The sequence below is a fragment of the Pithys albifrons genome, chromosome 5, assembly GCF_047495875.1.
Source record: "Pithys albifrons albifrons isolate INPA30051 chromosome 5, PitAlb_v1, whole genome shotgun sequence".
Taxonomy (NCBI): domain Eukaryota; kingdom Metazoa; phylum Chordata; class Aves; order Passeriformes; family Thamnophilidae; genus Pithys; species Pithys albifrons.
In genome coordinates, this window is record NC_092462.1 from 73594829 (window position 1) to 73617511 (window position 22683).

At 52.8% G+C, this 22683-nt stretch overlaps 2 protein-coding genes across 5 annotated transcripts in view; one reads left to right on the forward strand and one right to left on the reverse strand.

The window, feature by feature from the left end:
• Positions 1–1916: 1916 nt before the first annotated feature.
• On the reverse strand, positions 1917–9700 carry MAVS (mitochondrial antiviral signaling protein). Of its 3 annotated transcripts, none has more exons than XM_071557057.1 (7): positions 9649–9700; positions 8870–8999; positions 8589–8763; positions 7995–8221; positions 6912–7476; positions 5727–5866; positions 1917–5207 (listed from the first exon to the last, which is right to left on the reverse strand). In XM_071557057.1, exons 2-7 carry the CDS (start codon positions 8984–8986, stop codon positions 4524–4526), a joined length of 1908 nt encoding a protein of 635 aa, XP_071413158.1. In that variant the 5' UTR covers positions 8987–8999; positions 9649–9700; the 3' UTR covers positions 1917–4523. The 3 variants fall into 3 exon arrangements, with proteins under 3 accessions (XP_071413158.1, XP_071413159.1, XP_071413160.1); XM_071557058.1 differs by lacking the exon at positions 9649–9700 and adding an exon at positions 9222–9364; XM_071557059.1 differs by lacking the exon at positions 9649–9700 and having other exon boundaries at positions 8589–8785; positions 8870–8912.
• A 3266-nt stretch (positions 9701–12966) lies between these two features.
• The window catches only part of PTPRA (protein tyrosine phosphatase receptor type A), a 131152-nt gene continuing 121435 nt past the window's right edge, over positions 12967–22683 (forward strand). For both annotated transcript variants that reach the window (XM_071557060.1, XM_071557061.1), the window contains exon 1: positions 12967–13210. The gene's annotated coding sequence lies outside the window, so the exon portion shown is untranslated. The remainder of the gene's footprint in view (positions 13211–22683) is intronic.

Below are 22683 nucleotides of genomic sequence, written 5' to 3' on the forward strand. Positions count from 1 at the left end.
GGGGCGGGAGAAACGCGGTGATTGACAGGTCGGGTAACTATGGCAACACCGGGGCAGAAGGGAAGATCCGCAGCAGGCCCGGCTGGGCCGAGCCGCGCGCGGGGCTCGTTTGAATGTGATTTGCATATGCAGATGAAGGGCCTAATCCCCACGGCCTGTAAGGGACCTTAAAGGTCATCTCATTCCAGCCCCTGCCATGGGCAGCGACACCTCCCACCAGCCCAGGCTGCTCTAAGCCCTGTCCAGCCTGGCCTTGGACACTCCCAGCGATTCAGGGGCAGCCACCGCTTCTCTGCCCAACCTGTGCCAGGGCCTGCCCACCCTCGCACCGAACGATTTGTCCCCGAAATCTCACAATCCTCGGCGGGCCTTTATATCCCAACATAATTCCAGTGCTGGTGTATCCTGCTCTTTAAGCCCTGACCCCACGTTTGGCAACAACCACAGCAGGAAACGCCCAAGCAGCAGAAAAACCGAGGTGGCCACAGAAGGATATAAAGCAACGACCAGCAAGGATGAAAATTCAAGAGGAAGCGTCTCCCAGACTATGGGATGCTGTAGCAGCTCTGGTTATAACGGGGTAGAGGTTTCAATGTTGTTAATTTGAATTGTTAATTGTTAATTTGAATGTCAGTTCCGGGTGGAATGTTAATTGTTGTCTGACACACCCAGCACAGCCAGGTCTGGAAATGCAGCCCAGTGACTGCCTGTGCTCCTCACCTGCCCCGGGGTAATCCCAGCTCACCGCAATCCTTGGCCATTAACTCGATACCAGAGGGATCAGACACCGACCTCCCACAAAGGTGGGTAATTTCCGTGAGAATTCGCTGGACTCTGGTCACTGGAGTGAAAATGGGACACATCTGGGTTTTGATATCCTGTTGGGTGAGTGGAGGAAGGGAGTGGTGTCGGCAGTGAGAAGATAATGAGCTCTCTGAACACCAACATCCTCCTTTCTTCACAGCAGCGTTGGCTGCATTTGGGTGAAAAAGGAGCTCGCTGAGCTCTGCTGGCCAAAGCTCCGAGTATGTTTAACTCCTGCTGAATGTGTTTCACACACCTGGGCTGCAACAGCAGGAGCTGGGAAAGCTGGGAAAATGAGGGGAGCCCATGGGGTGTTTCAGCTGTCACAGCAGAGCCCTTGGGGGCCTCTTGGGGAAAAGGCAGCGTTGAGAGGAAAGGGCTGTTCTGTCCCAAAAACTTCCTATTTGTCCCCAAAACGGACGCACAGGGTGAGCCAGGGCCAGGCACTGTGGCAGTTTGGGGACGTTGGTGTCAGTTCTGCAGGTCAGAGCTGTCCAGGGGACTCTGGGGAGCAGGACAGCTGAACCCAGTGCTACAAAGGTGGCCCAGCGGGGCAAAGGTGCCCCTTTTTCGTGCAGGATCCCAGGATATGATTCAGCCACAGAATCTGGGAGAACCTGGGTCATGAAGAAGCATAAACAGCATCCAGGCTTGGTGGGTACTATCCAGCTCAACACACATCTCTGTACAGTGTCCACCAGTTGCATCCAGTCTGGAAGGTCCTTCCCACAGCTCCCTGTAGCCATTTCTCCCAAACACCCTTCTGGCTCCCAGCACTTTGCAGCTCAGGTCTCTGCTTGGTGCATTTTTCCTCCCAAAACTTGTCCAGTTCCTCTCTGGCAACACCACCCTGATTTCCACAGCTCAGCTGCCTCGGAACCACCTTTCCTGTCTTCATCCTGGGCATCTTACCACGGACAGGAAGACCTGCCAGGGTGGGTGTCCTGCAGACCAGCAGCTGTGCTTGCTCCAAAACAAGGTCTGGAAGCTGTTCCTGAATCCTGTCCTCTCTTCCTGACACCAATGTCCTGTCTCTCTGTGTCACTGCCAGCAGAGCCCTTCAGAGCATTCCCTCTTGCTCCTAATCTCACAAACTCACAAGAAGTCAAGTGTGAAGCATCAAACCAATTTATTATAGTTAGTAAGGCTTTTTGTCCTGTTAGTAAAAGATGTGCAGGGACACAGCTCCTTCCTGCACCATCTCCTGCCCATCAGGCTTTAAAGTGCTACATAAAAACTGTGAAAATCCTGGTGCTTCACAGCAGAAATCTGAGCATGTGCTTTTTCCCTGGTCTGAGGTGGTGACAGACCAGCTGTTTCACAAGAGAAATTTGACATGAAAAGGCAAAGCTTACAAGCTGTTGCTGAAAAGTATGGAAAAACTTGGGAAGAATTTTGCAAGCAAGTAAAGAGTCAGAGAAGACGGCCTTGGTATGGATACTGCTGGCTTGGGATCTCATGGATGTCCCCTGAAGTGTGGAGAAGGCAGGAGCCCACTCTCTTTAGGGAATGATAACCATGTTATCTTAAACTGGGAGAGCAGCCTCCATATTCCCTCTCCAGGCAGAGACGGTTGGATGTCTTTGATAAGAGTGTTCCTTCCTCTGATGGATACAGTGCTGGGTGCTGAGCAAGGAGCAAACATCTCAAGCTTGCCTGGAGAGCAGCCCCATCACACTGAAATCAACACCTCCCTGCATGTATTTATTGTCCTTAGTGGCTTATGGAGGCACTTCTTGGATTTTTGGTCAGAGGGAAAGTGTTGGGAGGGAGGAGCAGCCATTCTGTTTCAGAGCTGACAAACCCTTCCCACCACAGGCCAAGCTCTGGGCACAAAGGCTGCACTTGGCAGGCAGGCTCCAGGGAGCTGAACTCCCTTTTGCTCCCTGCCAGCAGGAAGATCGGATTTTGGGAAGCTGTACTGACAGCAGGAATTCAGGATGAGTAAGTTACTGGTTTCAGCAGGTTGAGGGATATGATTCTGCCCCTCTGCCCCATTCAGGTGAGCCCCCACACCCTGCAGAGCTGCCCCAGCCCTGGGCAACAACAGCACAAGGCCGTGGAGCTGCTGCAGCGAGTGCAGAGGAGGCCCCGCAGATGCTGCAGGGCTGGAGCCCCTCTGGGCTGGAGCCAGGCTGGGAGAGCTGGGGGGTCACCTGGAGAAGAGAAGGCTCCAGGGACACCTGAGAGCCCCTGGCAGGGCCTGAAAGGGCTCCAGGAGAGCTGGAGAGGGACTGGGGACAAGGGCCTGGAATGACAAGGGGGAATGGCTTCCCACTGCCAGAGGGCAGAGTTAAATGGGATATTGGGAGGTTCCTCCCAGTAAGGCTGGTGAGGCCCTGGCAGAGGTTGGGCAGAGAAGCTGTGGCTGCCCCATCCCTGGAAGTGTCCAAGGCCAGGTTGGACAGGGCTTGGAGCAACCTGGGCTGGGGCAAGGTGTCCCTGCCCATGGCAGGGGAGTGGAACAAGATGGTCTTTAATGTCCCTTCCAACCCAAACCATTCTGTGATTCTGTAACACAGTAAAGCAGGGAAGAAGCAACAGCCTGAATTAGGAATGTTGCTCTAGGTTCCTCCAAGCCCCATCCAACCTGGCCTTGGACACTTCCAGGGATGGGGCAGCCACAGCTTCTCTGCCCAACCTGTGCCAGGACCTTACCACTGTCACAGCCAATTATTTCATCCCATTATCCCGTCTAACCCTGCCCTCTGGCAGTGGGAAGCCATTCCCCCTTGTCCTGTCATTCTGTGCTCTCATCCAAAGTCCCTCTCCAGCTCTCTAGGAGCTTCTTTAGGTACTGGAAGGTGCTGGAGTGTCTCCCTGGAACCCAGAGCATCTCAGACCCTGGTATGGCCTCGCTGTGCAGTTGATCCTGTTTGTGTCCCAGCCTGGGCACAAACTTCCTATATTCCTATATCATAGCAACAAGCATCAGGAAGGGCGAGAACTCCATCCACTCTTCCTGCCGGACTCCAAAAGTCCATCCTAAAGATTAAAGACACCCAACAACCCTGTGTGGGACCAAGTCTGTTAATGTTGGCATTGCCTGAAACATTCCTCTTAAAGTAGAACCCCATTTCCCTGCCTGGAGGGGTGAAATGAGGCAGATCCTCAGGAACACTCGTTAGATGTGGCTCTTTCCTGACCCTCCCATTTATCCCCAGGGTCAGTGCTGCATGGAGCAACCCCAGAAGGAGCTGCTAAGCCCATCACAGATCCCTGGCAGAGCCAGAGACACCAAGTAAGGGAAACTGAACATGAGACGCCTGGTGAAGGCTCCTACACGGATTCTTGGGCACATTTTCAAGCCAAGATGAGCAGAGCCAAGAAAATCAGCTCCACTGTTACAGGATATCTGCAAAACCTCTCCTGGCTGCACTGCCCAAAGGGACCCAGGAGGTCACCCTTTGGATCACCAGTGCATGTTTCCTTGGGACCAAACAAGCAAGACATGGAGAATTGCCATGAGGATTTCTTTTCTGACTCAGGGGATTGTTCTGGAGAGAGACCCTCTCCATGGGTGTAAAAAGAAGGTGGTTGGGAAATTGGAACAGACCCAAACCCAACAGCATCACGTACCAAGGCCTCTGCCAGCAGAACCTTCCAGAAAGAGATTTAACAACACCCCTAGCATCCCCCTGCTGCTCTTCAGGCTTCCAATGCATTGGCCAGAATCCTGTTGCCAGAGGAATAGTCCTGGCTGTGTGACATCCCAACCACTATTTCTGGTGCCGCGCATACACCAGGAATGCCACGGCAGAGATGACGGCGATGCCCACGGCTGGCAGGACGTACGACAGGGATGGGCCGTTGCTGTCCCCTGCAGGGACTCTGGCCTGAGACGAGCTGGTGGCAGCGCCATGGCCACCGCTGGAATCAAAAATCGGAGAGCTTCCAAGGGGGCCGACTCCATCATTGCCAGCCCCGAGCTGGACGCTGAGGTGATGATTCACATGGACCTCATGGGTGCCCACGGAGGTGCTGTCCCAGCTCAGAGCAGGACGGGAGTTTCTGCTTGCTCCAGCTGCCTCCTCTTCCCCAGGGTCTGCTCGAGCTGCTGGAGCCAGGCATCCTGAGGAGACTCTGGGGAATGCTCCTCCTGATCTCGAGGTATCCGTGCTCACCAGGATTGGGTCGCTGCTGAGGCCGAGGCTACTGGAGGCTGTGGAATTGGGGTTGCTGGGCACTTGAGAGTTTGGGTATTTGCTGGCCACCTCCGGGCTCCCTGGAGCCGTAGAGACGAGGACATCTGGCATGCTGAACTCCACATCCTGCTCTGTGTCACTGAACGATGTCCAGACGCTCGTGCCAGAGCTCACCCGGGAGGCCGATCTTCCAGGCGTGCCCTCGGAGCTTCCCACCACACCTGTGCCCAGGAGAGGGTCTGACGAGGCCGGGAACACCTTTGGGAGACAAGGAGAGGGGCTGGCTGCCATGGCAAGCTCCCATTGACCTGGTCTTGGGCATTCCCATCACATGACAAACCCAGTTCAGTGCTCAGCCCCCACATCACCTGCCACAAACAGTGAGGTTGGGTCATACGTAATTCCCAGGGCTGGGAGTGTGTGCAGAGCAGGAAGGGGCTGAGGCTCCAGGGAACCTTTGCAACTCAGGGGAGATACTGAAAGGAAGGGGAGCCAAGCAGTGAGGAGAGGGGTGGAAAGTGGCACCTGGAAGGCAGGAGGCTGCCTGGCAAGTCAAAGAAGGGAAATAAGGAGTCAGTGCCCAACAGAGCTTAGCTCCCTTCTCTTATGCTGCAAAATACAGCATGTGGATGGGAATAGGAACACAAAGGAAGGAAAAAATCCTGGAATAAATGTGCCACCAGCTCAAAATGTGACACTGCAGCAGAAAATCTCCCAACCATCAGAGTTCACAAGGACCTGGAGGAAATGAAAGTGAAAAGAGGAAAGGTCACCTACTTTCTCCTTCATTGGCACAGCCCTACTCCCAACAGGCAGTTTCTCCTCTGGAACAGGAGACTTCACAGAGGTGTCACAGGATGGGCCAGTGCCTCTGGGCACAGGGGTAGCACCCGGGGTGGTTGTTTTCATGGAAGTGTCTGTCAGGGAGAAAACAAAGCACACTGTGTTGACCAGGAGGCCTAAAAGCTGAGCTTTGCTGTTCTTCAAAGGCACTGTTGACAGGACAGACCTTGAGCTGAGGGGGTGACATAGGGGGGAGACCCAGTGCCCTGGCCCTGGCTCTGCCATGGCATCTGAACACTCAGAGCAGCTGCAGGTAACTCTTTTAGGGTGGGCTGCAGAGTTGGAGAGCATCAAGATGGAGGCTTTTTAAGCATCCTGTGGGATCTGAGCTCTCTGTCTCCCCAGACAGGAGGTGCTGACCCCACATAGTGGGGGGTAAAACGCTGGGAGGGATGGATGTCCCAGCCCTCCAAGGAGGGGAGAGAAGAGTTTCATCCTGATTCTATGAAGCCCGTGCAGGCGAGGGATGGAGGAGATGCTAAAATTTCCCCAGACACAGAATACAAACATTTTTGCAAATTAAGGGAGGAGAAGTTTCATACCCCAAAGCAGCCCCTCTGACAAAATATTTAAAATGTAGTTAAGCAAAATGACCATTGTAGATTTCTTCTAAATTAAAAAGTCTGTTTTGTTCTGTTCCAACCCTTAATCCAGCACTGCCAAGGCCACCACAAAACCATATCCCCAAGTGACACATCCACCCAGATTTTAAATCCCTCCAGGGATGGGGACTCCATCACTGCCCTGGGCAGCTTGTTCTGATGCTTGACAATCCCTTCCATAAAGAAATTTTGCCCAATATCCAACCTAAACTTCTCCTAGCACAATATGAAGCCATTTCCTCTTGTCATGTCTCTTGTTCCCTGGGAACAGAGCCCAACCCCCACCTGGCTCCACCCTCCTGACAGGGAATTGTAAGAGAGTGAGAAGGTCCCCTCTGAGCCTCCTTTTCTCCAGGCTGAGCCCCCTCAGCTGCTTCTGCTGCTCCAGACCCTTCCCCATCTCCTTTGCCTTCTCTGGACATGCTCCAGCATCCCAACTTCTTTCTTGCAGTGAGGGGCTTTCAGCAGCACCTCCTGCTCCCTGGTGGAACATGACTCTGCTGGGAAGGAAACCCACCTCCATCTGCTCTGTGCTCTTGCTGCATCCTGTCCTGCTTCTTCTCCACATCAAACTGCTCCTGTATGAGGAGGGGGCTGCGCACATCCACAAAGCTGCTCGGGGGCTCAGAGCTTGGCATAGGCTGCTTTTTTGGCAGCGAGTTTGGGGGCTGCAGCCCCACACCATGAGCCCCCAGCCTTGGGGGAAGCTCCATGGAGACATCCGAATCCTCTTCCGGCTCGTTCCGGGGCTGCTCGGGGCTGTGAGTGACGCTTGGCTCCCTCGACGCAGGAGCCCTGCCCAGAGCCAGGCCCGGCGTGCCGCGGTGCAGGTGGTTGGCATTCCCAAAACACCCGTTGTCCACACACACCGGCCGGCGGCTCAGCCAATCCCGACCCTGCTCCGGGGACACAGCCGATGGCACGGCCACACTGGCCACTTCTGGGGTCCCCACCGACCCCTGCATGGCCTCAGTGGGGTGTGAGAGGTGCCCCTCTCTGCCGTGCCCATTGCTTACTCCACCATCGACCATGCTCCCAGGTGGAGTTGGCTGGGGACTCTCTTGCTCCAGTTTTTTGGGGAGCTGGAAGGGAATGAGCTGTGTTAAATCACTGCAGTGAGGGGGTCTGGGACCACTGGGGTATCCCAAACCCTGAGCAGTGGCCCCTACAAGGCTGGCAATGAAGAGGGTCTGGGCTATCTCCTTGGCATCCACCACAGCCCACATGAGGGTCAGGGGCTGTGGAGAGAAGCCTGGACTAACAGGGTGGACCCTGCACATCCCCATGGAGGGGAGGCGGGAAAGGGAGCCTGGAGGGGAGTCTGGACTAACAGAGTGGACCCTGCACATCCCCATGGAGGGGAGACAGGAAACGGAGCCTGGAGGGGAGCCTGGACTAACAATACAGTCCCTGCACTGCCCCACAGAGAGGAGGCAGGAGAGGGAGCAGTTACAAAGCCACATATAACCTAGAGGTTACCAGACGCAGCAGAGATCAGCAGCAAGAGGCTGCCTGGTGTGGCCCTGAATGAGCTTGGCCTTACTACAGATTACCCCCAAAAGGAACCTTTGTGTCCCCATCCAACGTGTGCTACGCTCACCGATTCCTGCACCGGGCCTCTGGCCTCCAGATCCATGCTCATGGTGGTGGCAGCACCCTGTGAGACAGGTAGGTGGTCATCAAGCGACAGGTCTTGGCGTGGTTGCTCAGCCATCGGGGCTCCTGGAGCAGGACTGGGCTGTGGGGACGGTGTCTGGGCACCAGTGGAGGAGGTGGCAGGACGGGCATTGCTGGGAAGGGAGGAGGTAGTGGTGGGAGCTGATGGACCTGGAGGAGCCAAGCAGATCATGAGCAGGGACATTGAGGGAAAAACTGAGGGAGTAGAGGATGAGCAGTGGGCCGAGGCAGCCCTGCATGTGCCCACATTGGCCAGGACCCCAGAATCCTCTCACTCATTCTTCCATCTCCCCTCCAGGTGAGAACCCCAGACCACCACCAACGCAAGCACCTTCAAACAAGGACCCCATAATCCTCGGACACATCAACATGGTGAAGAATCATCACAGCCACCCCCAGCCACTCGGATGCCGAGGCAGGGACAGTGATGTGGCACCAGGTGCCCAGTGATGTGTTTTGGGTCCCCACCTCCACCAGGTTCCCCGGGGGAGCACCCAGGGAGGACAAGGCCACGTACGGGGTTTCCAGGTGTCATACACCTCCTGCACCTCGTCAGCCAAGTGTCCTGCATTGTTGTGGCGCAGGGCCTGGATGAGATCCATCACCCAGTCCTTCCGGCACCTCAGGAGCTGGTAGAACTTAAAGACGGTGGCCTGGCTGCCCCGCATCTCCTCCCGGGCGTGGAGTTCATCCTAGGAAACACACACAGGGCAACTAAGAGAGGGTCTGCCTTAGCGTTAAGACAGCTCCCTGCATTGGGGACGGAGCCTGGCAGGGCTGAGGAAAATAGGAAATTACTCTGTCGGAATCGACCAGGCAGGTCAGCGAATCAGCCAGTGACGCCACATGGATAGTCCCAAAGCGCCTGAGGTTCCTCATAATGTGGCTGTACACTTTTTCTTCGGCCAAACCCATCTTGGCTCAGCACCTTCAGAGAAAAAGAACGAGACTTAATGAGAGCAGAAGCTGCTGGTGGCGCTCAGGTTGTCTCCAAGAGCTCAGGCTGTCCCAGAGGCACCCATATCCCTGGCACAGACACCCGTACTGCTGGCACGGTCCCTCAGCCTCCCGATAGGGGAAAACCCGGGCGGAAAACGCGCAGAGTCAACGCTCGGGTTAAAGTTCAGCTCCCGGCTTCACTTCCACAAACCTCGCTCCCTTCTGCCATTGCCCGTGTTTATTCCCACTGTGCTTGTTTAGATCCACCCCGCCGGGTTGGGGGCCGGCCTGGGGGACAGGGTCACGACAGGCGACAGGGCCACGACAGCGAGACGGGACATGACTGGGATCCCGCACAGACGGTGGAAAAGCCAAAGGGGAAGCCGTAGGACCCCTTCCCACGGGGAACAGCGGCCCATGGGCCTCGGCGGGGCCCCGAGCGCCCTCCCGGGGGGGGCCCCCCCGCCCTCAGCGCGACCTTCATTCCCCAGAGCGGCCCCGGGAGGTTCCCCGCTCGCAGATCCCCGACACAGTCCCGGGGGTCGCTGCCGGCGCTGTGGCGGCCGCGGGGGTAGGAGCGGCCCCGGTGCCCGCCCCGCTGCCCGCACAGCCCCGCACAGCCCCGCACAGCCCCTCACCTGCGCCCGCAGCCGCCCGGCTCCGCTCCGGCCCCGCCCAACCCGCGGCGCGGCCCCCGCTGATTGGCCGGCGCGCACGCCCGTCACGGTGATTGACAGACGTGATTGACAGCGGGGCGTGGCCAGTGCCGGGTCCTCGGGACAGGCGGGGACATCGGGATGGATCCTGGAGGGATCCAGAGGGAAGGGAGGGAATGGAGGGGAAGCTGTGGGAGATGGGCTTGGTTAGGCAGGAGGAGGGAAAAGGGAAGGGGAACGGGAAGAGAAAGTGAAACAGAAAGGGAAAATGAAACAGAAAGGGAAAGGGAGACGGGAAACGGTAGGGGAAAGAGAAGAGAAAGTATGAAAGGGAAGGGAAATGGGAAGGGAAGTGGGAAGGGAAGTGGGAAGGGAAGGGAAGGGAAGGGAAGGGAAGGGAAGGGAAGGGAAGGGAAGGGAAGGGAAGGGAAGGGAAGGGAAGGGAAGGGAAGGGAAGGGAAGGGGAAAGAGGAAAGGGAAGGGAAGGGAAGGGAAGGGAAGGGAAGGGAAGGGAAGGGAAGGGAAGGGAAGGGAAGGGGAAAGAGGAAAGGGAAGGGAAGGGGAAAGAGGAAAGGGAAGGGAAGGGAAGGGAAGGGAAGGGAAGGGAAGGGAAGGGAAGGGAAGGGAAGGGAAGGGAAGGGAAGGGGAAAGAGGAAAGGGAAGGGAAGGGGAAAGAGGAAAGGGAAGGGAAGGGAAGGGAAGGGAAGGGAAGGGAAGGGAAGGGAAGGGAAGGGAAGGGAAGGGAAGGGAAGGGGAAAGAGGAAAGGGAAGGGAAGGGGAAAGAGGAAAGGGAAGGGAAGGGGAAAGAGGAAAGGGAAGGGAAGGGAAGGGAAGGGAAGGGAAGGGAAGGGAAGGGAAGGGAAGGGAAGGGAAGGGAAGGGAAGGGAAGGGGAAAGAGGAAAGGGAAGGGAAGGGAAGGGAAGGGAAGGGAAGGGAAGGGAAGGGAAGGGAAGGGAAGGGAAGGGAAGGGGAAAGAGGAAAGGGAAAGAGGATAGGGAAAGAGGAAAGGGAAAGGAAGGTGTAGGGGAAAGGGAAAGGAAAGTGTAGGGGAAAGGGAAAATGTGAAAGGGAAGGGAAGTGGGAAGGGAAGGGGAAAGGGAAAGGAAAGAGAACAAGACAAGGCAGGACACTGTGGTCTCTTCCAGCCTGATCCATCCTAGGATTCTGTAAATACTTCCATCCTTTTCAAGCCTTGAAGATGAACAGTCTAAAGGTCAAATATCTCCAATATCTGTGATCCCTGAAGTCCAACTCAACTGTTTTCACAAGCACATGTTCATACTTCATGAATAAATTTGGGAAAATCTGTATGGGCTCCATACAAATACCATTTAGATTTTAAAACATAAATTGTGTAACATAAAGGAGAAATCCTTCCCTGTGAGGGTGGGCAGGCCCTGGCACAGGTTGGGCAGAGAAGCTGTGGCTGCCCCAGCCCTGGGAGTGTCCAAGGCCAGGTTGGACAGGGCTTGGAGCACCCTGGGCTGGTGGGAGGTGTGGAAATTTATGATCTGTGAGGTCCCTTCCAGTCCAAACCATTCCACGATTATAATTAATCAAAGCCACCTTTCCTCGCTCTAAATTGTAAACAAAAGAAATATATTTCTGGGTTATTCCTAAATAAAACCAGACCTTTCCAATTATCAAAATTCTGCTCATGAAAAACAAAGCCATGGAGTTGTACCCAGAAGGCTTTTGTCTATTTATATTTAGTACTATATATGTTGTATGAATATTGTATATGATCTATTATTATCGTATATTGTAAATACTATTACACTATCATTATTATAAAAATATAAATCATATAAATAATAATAGAAATAATGAATGTATTAATACTGTTAATATTTTGTTATGTATGATACAATGTATGATATATATTGTATATTTTAATTGCTGTTATAATTACTAATATTAATAGTAAAAGTAGCATAAAAATATAAAATAATAAATATATTAATGTCATTAATATTTTATATTTTGTATAATGTCATATATGATATATTAATATTGTATACAATATATTAATACTGTATTTTGTGATTACCATTATAATTGCCATTTTTAATACAAAAATATAAATAAGACTATAAAATAATAGCTATATCAATATCAATATTTGATATTATCCATGATGTTATATATGATCTATTAATGCAGTATAGTGAATTGCTATTATAATTACTATTATTAACACAATAATAGAAATAATAGAAATAATAAACTAATATAAAATAATAAACATCTCTATATCATTAATATTTTATATGATGTATCACATATGTGATACATGAATACGCTATAAGATCTAGTAATACTGTACAGTGTAATTACTATCATTAATATAATAATATATATAATATTGGAAATAAATGAGTATTATAATACTACAAATAATAATATACATAGTATAAATAATATAATAAAACGTAATGTAAAAATAAAACACTATAAGAATACAAATAATATAATGCTATAAATAGTATAATAAGAAAATTAACATACTGCTATAAATAACAAAAAATAGCATACTATAAATAATATAATAAAAATAACATAATACTATAAATAACATAATAAACTAATCTAATAGTATAAATAATACAATAATAAAAGAACTTAATGCTATAAATAATATAATAATAAAACTAATATAATACTATAAATATAAGTAACATAATAATATAAACAATAATACAAATAATAAAATACTATAAATAATAAGAAAAATAACATAATACAACAAATAAAATAACAATTAAAAAAGCACAATACCGTAAATAAAATACCAAAAATTTAATGCAAACATAAACAATTCCCGCCGCTGGGATTTTGGGAAGCGGGACCGGGGGACGCAGCACCGCCTCCGCGCCGCCAGGGGGCAGCACCGGCCCGCGAGGGACCCTCCCTGGCCACGCCCCCTTCCCCCTCCCTCCAGTGACGCCTGCTTGACCACGCCCCCTTGGTCACACCCGCCAGTAACGCCCGTTTGGCCACGCGCCGTCACCGCAACTGCCGCCGGTCCCGCTCCCCGGTCTCCGCCCCGGTCCCGCCCCGATCGTGCCCCCCGTTCCTTCCCCGGTCCCGCCTCCGGTCCCGCCCCGCTCCTTGTCCCGCCCCAGTCCCTCCCCCGGTCCCGTTCCCAGTCCCTCCCCTGGTCCCGCCCCGCTACCGTTCCCGGTCCCGCCCTCGGTCCCGCCCCAGTCCCTCCCCTGGTCCTGTTCCCAGTCCCTCCCCCGGTCCCTTCCTCGGTCCCGCCCCGGTCCCTCCCTCGGTCCCGTTCCCGGTCCCTCCCCCGGTCCCGCCCCCTGGCGGAGCCGCGCGATGGCGGCGGCAGCGGGCGGGCGGCGGCGGCGGCGCCGCTGAGCGCCGGGAGAGCCCCGAGGGGCGCCGGGGGCCGCCCGCGCCGCTTCCCCCGCGCTCGCTCCGCGCAGCCCCCGCGCCCGCCCGCCCGCACCGCGCCCTCCATGCCCACGGGCGGCCGCCGCGGCCTCGCAGCGCAGCCGTTCGGGCGGGACCGGAGAGGGAGCAGCGGCCGCAGGTGAGCGGGGCGGGGGCGGCGCAGGTGATGCCGCGCCGTGGTGCGGGCGGTGCGGGAAGGGGCGCGGGGTGGCCGCGGCGGAGCGCGGTGATCCCGGCCCCGTGCGCGCCACCGACACCGATATTTGAATATTTGCGTGTGTATTTCTACGTGTATTTGTATTAACGGGGGATTTTAGAGGTGGTCGCAGATCGGGGCGTGGGGACTCGCTTCGTTGGAGCCGGTCCAGGGGAGGCCACCGAGCTGATCAGAGCAGGATGGAGTAGCTCGGCTGGGAGAAGTGGAATTGTTCAGCCGGGAGGAGGCTTTGGGGTGGTCAGATTGTGACCTTCCAGTACCCAAAGGGACCCACAAGAGAGATGGAGAGAGTATTTATCAGGGTGTGGAGGGAAAGGACATGGGGAATGGCTCCAAACTGAAAGGGAGTAGGTTTAGATTGGATATTAGGAAGAAATTCTTCCCTGTGAGGCTGAGCAGGCCCTGGCACAGGTTGGGCAGAGTAGCTGTGGCTGCCCCATCCCTGGAAGTGTCCAAGGCCAGGTTGGACAGGGCTTGGAGCCACCTGGGCTGGTGAAAGGTGCCCCTGCCCCTGGCAGGGGTGGAATTATACGATCTTTAATGTTCCATCCAACCCCAACCATTCCATGATTCTATGAACTTCTAACCATGGTTCTGCAACGACCCCTTCCCTTGCTGCACACACAGGGATGGACACAGGGGTCTAAGCTGGAGACCCCCCCTCTGACACTCAGAAAACAGGACTCCAGGCCAGGACCGCCATTGCCATGATCTCCTCTCGCCACTCACCCACTTCCCTGCTGTGGGATCACCAGGTTCTGTGGAGACCCCCATGCAGGACACCAGGGCGTCCAGTCAGTGTGGAACCCACAGTCCAACCACAGCTCTCTTGGCACCTCTGGGCTGAGCCCAGGACCCAAAGGCTTCTTTTGGGAGGGATACTCCACCCTGGGGGCTCCTGGCCTGGATCCCTTCTGTGCTGTCCCGCCAGGAGCTGCTCCAAGCTGGAGCATTGGAGGGGACACCCTACTCTCTGTGGGTCCGAGGCCTCTGTCCCCTCCCCGAGGGCTCTGTCCCCTCCTCAAAGGCTGTGTCCCCTCCCTGCCACTGCCTCTGTGCATCCCAAATGGGAATCCCAAATGGGAAAGTCCGGGCTGCCCCACTCCAGGCTCTCCCACGCTCGGGTGGCTGCATCCTCCCTCCTCGGCTTGCTTATTTCTGATCTTGGATGTCATCGAGGGTGGAAAATGTGACAGGAAGGAAGGGAGGCTTTTTTTCCCTCCTGCTAAATATGGACTGACATTAAAAATCCAAATACTGTCGTGAAAGGAATCCCAACCTCTGTTTGTTGGAGGAGGGAAGACAACGATGTTTTCTGGCTTTTCGGCTGTGAGGTTCCAGCTGGGAAGTTTCGCAAGGAGCGGCGGAGTCCTTGCCGGGAGCCTCAGGAATTTACTGAGCTTGTTCACAGGACGCTCTCCACAGCGTCTTATGCTAAAAAAATTAGTCATCCCTTCTCTGCTTGGCTGTGGCTGGGGGGAGCTTGCTGTGAGCATGCAGGATGCTTGGAAATATTTAAGGATTTCTCCTCCTGTACAAGGAGTTCTAGAAACAGGAAATAAAACTGCAGCCCTAACAGGAGTTTTTCATCTTCATTTTAATTCCTGTTGCTGCAGCAGCCAGTGGCAGGGAAGGGAGGGATGTGCACGGGGTGGTGGCAGCCGGGTTTGCAGGGAGGGTTTGTCTCTCTGTCGAGCATCAGATGCAAACTCATGCTGTTATTCCCAGAGAGGCTGGGAAACAGGCTCGGGATGAGGAATGGGCCCACAGGGATGGTCACGGTGCCACCAGCTCCCCTGATGGCTTCTACTGGGGCCAAGGTGAAGAGCCAGGATGTTTTTGGGGAGCAGGGACTGCAGCTTCCCTGGGACCTGGGAATGGTGGGAGAGAGAGACTTGGTGTCTGTGCTGGGCAGAAAGTGGGCACTGCCACCTTCCTGCTCCACATATTCCTCTCCATCCCTGTGGGAGGGATTTCTGGGGGTGTGTCTGTGGGAAGTTCCAGAGTTTTTGCCTGATTTTTATAAAAACAACTGGTTAGTTAAAGTTGTTCAAAGGTGGTAGAGTTGCTATCCCTGGAGGTGTCCAAGGAATGACTGGATGTGGCACTGTTTTGGCCTGGTTGGCAAGGTGGGGATTGGTTGCAGGTTGCACTTGATGACTTTGGAGGTCTTTTCCAACCTGATGGATTCTGTGTTTCTGTGAGAGCTGTGTAGGGATCCTGAGAGGTGCTGGAATAGATGTTTCTCATTTTCAGGGCATTGCTGTCCTGGTGCTGGTGCCACTGGGTTATTCTCAGGCTAAGGAGACACAGCTCTGCCTTTCTGAAATGCCTTTCTCGAGTAACTGAGTCTCTGCTGCTCTGTGATACTGCTCCATGTCCAACATCAACATCCTTGTGGAAGGGTGGTTTCAGTTCCCTCTCTCCCTGTCTCCTCCTGCCGCCAACCTGCATCTGCTCTGTTATGTCTGCAGTGGGATGGTGGATCCTGGTTAAAGGTTGGACTCGATGGTCTCAGGTGTCTTTTCCAGCCTGGATCTGTGATCCTGATCCAGCAGGGAGGGCGCAGGTTGAGTGAGCTCTGCCATGCTTGGCTGAGCCACGCTGGCACTGTCGTGCCCTGTGTGATACCTCAGAGGGCTGGGAAGTGTGGGGTGTGATATTCTGTGTGGAATAGAGTGCCCAGATGCTTCCAGAGAGTCAGGATTGGCACCAGCTGTTGCCTGGTGCTTTCCTCTGGCTGTGGCACGGGCGGGAGGTGGCCCAGCCCTCGCAGCCGCTTTCTGGGCTCATTCACAAATCGCATTTTCCTCTGGAAATCAAACAAATCCCTGGGCTTTCCTGTCGCAGTGGAAGTCATTTAAACACGACCAGGTCCATAAGCATCCCCAAAGCCTGCGGACAGGAAGAAACACTGGAGCAGAGAGGTAGGAAATGTCCGCATTTATAGCAGTGGCTGATTCATGTCCTGCTCTTAACTCCTTCCCTCCTGCTCTCGGTGGGATCCAGCTGCTTTGCTTCCAGGCTTAGAGGCCAAGGAGACTCTGGCTGGCTCACAGGATGCTGTTGGGTTTTGTACATCGTGTTTACATGGTTTGGGGTGGAAAAGGAATGGGCTGTTGGAGGTGTGTGGTTATCCGAGTCGGATAACCGGAACGTCGGCAGTCACATTAGGAGGGATTAATATTTAATATATAGGGTATGAACCTTTGTGCTTAATCACTATCTGAAGGGCTTAGGAAGAGATTTAGCGATAAGCAAGGGATTCCCAAACTGTCCACAGTGATTTCTTGTGTCTTCCTCTGGAGCAGCTGGTCCTGGTTCTCCCTGGAGGCTGGTCTGATCCTGTTCTTCCTGATGTCTCCAGCTTTTGTTAAGTGGGCAGAGTGGCTTTCATCATGAGTGCTTGCTTCTCATTAAACTCACAAATACTCTGGAAACCCTTTTTCTCTGATGCAGCTCACGTGACTGGACTGTGAGGACCTGTCAGCACTTGAAACTTGTGTAGCCAAAGCTTGTGGGAAACATGTCATGGGATCCATGGATGTCGTTACTGTCACATCTGGGATGTCGTTACTGTCCCATCTGCCCAGCCACGACTCCAGAGGCAGCTCGTTTGTACTTTTCTCTGGCCAACCTCTTCAGGAGACCTTAAATGTCACCTGCAGGTCCTAGCATGGTCCTGGGACCCCCTGTGAGAGCAGTGCTGCTCTCCAGGGCTGCTCCAGCTTGTCCCATGTGGGTTTTTTTTCAGCAGAAGGTGTTTTGTTGTACAGCAGGGTGGAGGCTGCCCCTCTGGGATAGGTGTCACTGTGTCTGTGCAGGGAGGAGGTGAAGGTGGGGGAGTGCTGTGTTCAGGTCTGGAGTCCTCAGCACAGGAAAGACATGGATCTGCTGCAGCGAGTCCAGAGGAGGCCCTGGAGATGCTGCAGGGCTGGAGGCCCTCTGGACTGGAGCCAGGCTGGGAAAGCTGGGGGGGTCACCTGGAGAAGAGAAAGCTCCAGGGACACCTGAGAGCCTCTGGCAGGGCATAAAGGGAAGCTTATAAGAGAGAGAGAGCAATTTTTTTTATATGGGCAGATTGTGATAGGACAAGGGGAAAGAGTTTTAAACTAGAAGAGGTAAATTTAGGCTAGATATAAAGAAGAAATTCTTCCCTGTGAGGCTTGGTAGGCCCTGGCACAGGTTGGGCAGAGAAGCTGTGGCTGCCCCATCCTTGGAAGTGTCCAAGGCCAGGTTGGACAGGTCTTGGAGCAACCTGGTCTGGTGGGAGGTGCCCCTGCCCATGGCAGGGGGTAGAATTAAATAGTCTTGGAGGTCCCTTCCAACCAAAACCATCCTATGATTCCATGCCCAGGCTCACAAATGATCCCTCTGCTTTGCCTCCCTGCCCTAAGTCAAAACTCACCTGGCTAGAGCACCAGCTCTGGTTGTCAAACCTGCCATGCTGTGGTTGCTCTTGTGGTACTGCTGTGTTTGTGGTGGTGCTGCAGTTTTGATGGTGAAAGTCAAAACAGCTGAGTGTGGGTTGGGTTTTGGCATATTGGTCATGTAGAAAATCCTGGTGTCCACAGTAACAGGTGTGAAGTTTGGAAATCTTTGTAAAAATGGGACTATTTTTTTCCCCCAAAACTCCTGTGGAAGAATCAGAGAATCACAGAATGGTTTGAGTTAGAAGGGACCGTAAAGATCATCTCATTCCAACCCCCTGTCATGGGCAAGGGCACCTCCCACTAGACCAAGTTGCTCCATCCTCTTCCAACCTGACCTTGAGAGTGCTCCTTTTATTCCATGTGCAAACAGATCACTTGCTCAGGCAGCAGTGACTCTTTATTCCAGAATAATTTGTTGTCCTAATTCCTTCCTGTTGGAGCAACACCATTTTGCATGGAATAATTAGCACTAATTTGGACCTGGGATGGAAAACAAGAGTTGTCTGACTTAGGGGAGTAGACAAGAGCATAACCTCTGCCTTTCCTGCATGAGTCAGATCGTGCCATGCCATCCCTCCTCTGAAACAGAATTAAAACCCCTCTGTGAGACCAAACATCCCAGGGTGGTAGGAGGGAGCAGGAGGTGGAGGTGTCACAGGTTTTAAGCCTTCTGCTCTTTCAGGGAGTTGAGGACATGTGTGGTGAGGGGGAATGGGCCACCACCTCCTTCCCTCTTGGCTGACACAGAGGAAAAAATAAACAAAAATGTTCCCACCGTGCTGATGTGAAAAGCTGCTCCTGAGCCAGCCTGGCCTGGTGGTGGATTCCTGGTGCTCCAGCCAAGTACTTGAGACCTTTTTATTGCCATAACGAGGATTTCCTCATCCTGTCCCACAGCCTGACTCGAGACACAGCTATTTTCTGGTCCTTCCAGGAAGACATCCCTGCTCTGCCTTCCTTTGCATAGGGAAGGGAAGACAGCCAAGTCCCTTCCCTCCCCCAAATCCCTGTGTGTTTGCAGAAGGGGAGGCACAGGAATCTCTCCTGACTTCCCCCAGTGTTTACCTGGGAAGCATGAGATGAGTTCCAGCATGAAGGTGCTGCAGGCAGAGTCGCCCCTGCCTGTCCCTGGTGGGTTCAGTGTTTGCTGGTGGGGCTGTGAGCACTGAGGCCCCTCAGTTCAGGAGAGATCTTGAGGGGCTGGAGCGGAGCCAGAGAAGAGCAACGAGGCTGGAGAAGGGACTGGAGCACAAGTGCTGTGGGGAGAGGCTGAGGGAGCTGGGGGTGTTTAGCCTGGAGAAGAGGAGGCTCAGAGGTGACCTCAGCACTGTGTGGAACTCCCTGAAGGGAAGTTGTGGCCAGGTGGGGGTTGGTCTCTTCTCCCAGGCACTCAGCAATAGGACAAGGGGGCACGATGGGCTCAAGCTCTGCCAGGGGAAACTGAAGTTGGAGATCAGGAAAAAATCCTTTCCAGAGAGAGTGCTCAGGCATTGGAATGGGCTGCCCAGAGAGGGGGTGGATTCCCCATCCCTGGAGGTTTTTCAACTGAGCTTGGCCGTGGCACTGAGTGCCATGATCTGGTAAAGAGACTGGAGTTGGCCCAAGGGTTGGACTTGATGATCTGGGAGGTCTTTTCCAACTCAATCCATTCTGTGATTCTATGATTCTAATATCTCCTCAGGCTGAGTCCTGGAGGCAGTGGAAATGGGGGATGTCTAGCCCTGAAATCCCAGCTGACAAGAGCTGGGATTCCCAGTGTCTGGATACTCAACCACCAGAAGCTTGGGCTGATGGATACTACTTAAACAGAGAGTTTTAAGACTGGATTCATAACTTGGGGGTCCAAAATGCTGCCTGACACCCCAACTCACTGGACAAAAGTGTGTTAGAAGCTGACTGCAGAGGTGCTGCAGCAACACACCTGAGTGGAAAACAGGGTTCAGCATGTTCAAGCTTGTAGGTTTTGTGTATCCAAGTTAGGTAATAGGTGACAGGACACCTTGATCCAGGTATGAGCAGTGAATCAATCAGCACTGGATTGCTCTGGGGTTGAACCAGCCCCCTCCAGGATGACTATCCTCCCATATCATGCCTGATGTTTCGAAATTATCTCTGAGTTAGGATTGTTCTGATGATCTAAAGCCCAGGGGTTTGGCTGGCTCTGGGCTCCACCCCGTCGGAGGTGACCTTGTTCTGGGGCTGCAGAGATTCCTGGTGTCACTGCTGGAGGCAGGATGTCCGCCTGGGTCTGTGCTCAGGTGCTGATCCCAGGGAGCTGGGGATCTTCTGCCCAGAAAGAAGGCAACTTATGGAGGGTCTCTCCAAAAATGGCTCCCAAACATCCTTGCTTGTCTGTTGTGCATCCCGCACGTCATCTTCTGAGAACACTGATAGTAAAATCACAGAATGGTTTAGGATGGAAGAGACTTTAAAGATCATCTTGTTGCAACGCCCTGCCATGGGCAGGGACACCTCCCACCAGCCCAGGTTGCTCCAAGCCCTGGCCAACCTGGCCTTGGACACTTCCAGGGATGGGGCAGCCACAGCTTCTCTGCCCACCCTGTGCCTGGGCCTGCCCACCCTCACAAGGGAGAATTTCTTCCCAATATCTAATCTAAACCTACTCTCTTTCAATTTGAAGCCATTGCTTCTTGTTCTGTCACTCCATGCTCTTGCAAATAGTCTCTCTTCATCTTTTTTGTAGCTCCTTCAGGTACTGGAAGTCCACATTTAGATCACCCCAAAACCTTCTCTTCTCCAGAATAACAATCCAATTCTCTCAGCCTTTCATAGAATCCTAGAATGGATTGGGTTGGAAAAGACCTCCCAGATCATCAAGTCCAACCCTTGGTCCTACTCCAGTCCCTTTACCAGATCATGGCACTCAGTGCCACGGCCAAGCTCAGCTGAAAAACCTCCAGGGATGGGGAATCCACCCCCTCTCTGGGCAGCCCACTCCAATGCCTGAGCACTCTCTCTGCAAAGAAGTTTTTTCTGCTCTCCAAGTTCAATTTCCCCTGGCAGAGCTTGAGCCCATCGTGCCCCCTTGTCCTATTGCTGAGTGCCTCAGAGCAGAGCTGCTCCAGTCCTCTGATCATCTTGGTGGTCTCCTCTGGACTGGCTCCAACGGGCCCCAGTGGTGAACTTGCAAACCAAGCATCAGATCCTCCTGTGATCCCTGGGAATTAATGGGGTCCAAGTCTTGTTTTCAACCCTGTGTTTTTAGAGCTGGTGTCTCAGTTCCTCCTCTGGATATTTCAAACACTTCATTCAGGCACTCAGCAATAGGACAAGGGGGCACGATGGGCTCAAGCTCTGCCAGGGGAAATTGAAGTTGGAGAGCAGAAAAAACTTCTTTGCGGAGAGAGTGCTCAGGCATTGGAATGGGCTGCCCAGAGAGGGAGTGGATTCCCCATCCCTGGAGGTTTTTCAACTGAGGTTGGCCGTGGCACTGAGTGCCATGATCTGGTAAAGGGACTGGAGTTGGACCAAGGGTTGGACTTGATGATCTGGGAGGTCTTTTCCAACCCAACTGATTCTATGATTCACAACCTGTGGCCAGCTCAGGGCTGATAGTACTAATTTGTGTCAGTAAATGACATTGTGGTACTTGTCAGAGATGGTTCTGCAGCCAGGAAATCCCTTCCTGGCCTCAGCGTGGTTGCAACCAGCCCAAAGTCCTGCTTGCTCCCAGCTGGGCATCTCTTACTCCATCCACCAAAACTCTGCTGTGCAGACCCAGCCCTGGACCAGGGCCAGCAGAAGTGGAGCTGGAGGAAGAAGGGACCTGCCAAGACAGTGAAATAGGTGGTAGAAAAGCCAGGAAAGAACTCAGGCCTGGCTGCTGATGTCAAGGTGACCCAAGACACTCAGCCAAGGCAGGGGCAGAAGGGTCAGATCTCACAGTCCTGATGCTGTTAGAGGTTTCTAGAAGGCTGAAAACCTCAAGTAAGTAAATCTCACTGAGTAAGAGGAGAAATATGAAGAACAGGATTTGCTTTTTCTTGCTTTTGTTTGAAAGAAAAAAAGCATTTTAGTGGTTTAAAAAGATTCCAGCAGCGCTCTGGGAAAGCACAGCCCCCAGTTCCAGGCACAGGGATATCCTGGCTCTCAACCTGAAGGTTTTGAGGTACCATAAATTTTTCTGGTGATAGTGTGTGGCAGGACAGCTTGCAAAACTTCCCTGCTGCTCTACAATTTGAGTCATGTTTTTATCATGCCAGCAGATAATCATCTCACTTGTGTTCCAGAAGTGAAGCTCTTATGGGTATGTTTGAGAAGCCTGAAAATAAATATATTCACATGTGTTTGCCAGTGTTCTTGAACATGTGGTGTGTCTCAGAGCCTGTGGATTTCACTCTCCTGCAAACTGGCCACTCTTGAAGGCTCAGAAATACAACTTGAGTCCAAATGCTGGAGCTTCATGCCCCTCCCATAGCAGACAGTAATGCCATCCCAGTCAGGATGAATTAGAGATGAACAGAGATGAGTTAGAAATTAATAATAAATTGGAAAGCATGGATAATCCTCAAGATTTTCTCTGGAGGAGACTCTAAACCTATTTGACTCCAGGCAAATGGATGTTTTTAATCCCAGTTGCTGTGTAGAATTTGCATCCTCATTCCGGGCAGGGTGGGAATACTGGGTGGGATCTTTGGTGGCAGCAGGTTGTCTTTAGATACTCATCTAGCTGGGGGATTGAGACTGGGATTAGAGAGGTTAAATTATTTTCTAAGCTTATCTAGGAGTGTGCTTGACAACCCTTTTGGTGAAGAAATTTTCCCTCATGTCCAATCTAAACCTCCCCTGGCACAACTTGAGGCTGTTCCCTCTCATCCTGTCACTTGTTAACTGGGAGAAGAGCCTGACCCCCACCCCACTACAACCTCCTATCAGGGAATTGTATTCAGCCATCTCATTTATCATCTTTCTATACCTGACTTTGTCTTCTGTGGTTGTGTA

Bases quoted from the DNA above. Each gene is read 5' to 3' on its own strand.
- MAVS (XM_071557057.1), bottom strand. From the start codon at position 8,986: ATGGGTTTGGCCGAAGAAAAAGTGTACAGCCACATTATGAGGAACCTC. The intron at 7,477-7,994 runs GTGAGCGTAGCA...ATTCCCTTCCAG, and splicing joins GAGGCCCGGTGCAGGAATCG to CTCCCCAAAAAACTGGAGCA. The intron at 5,867-6,911 runs GTGGGTTTCCTT...TCTCCCTGACAG, and splicing joins AGAGCACAGAGCAGATGGAG to ACACTTCCATGAAAACAACC.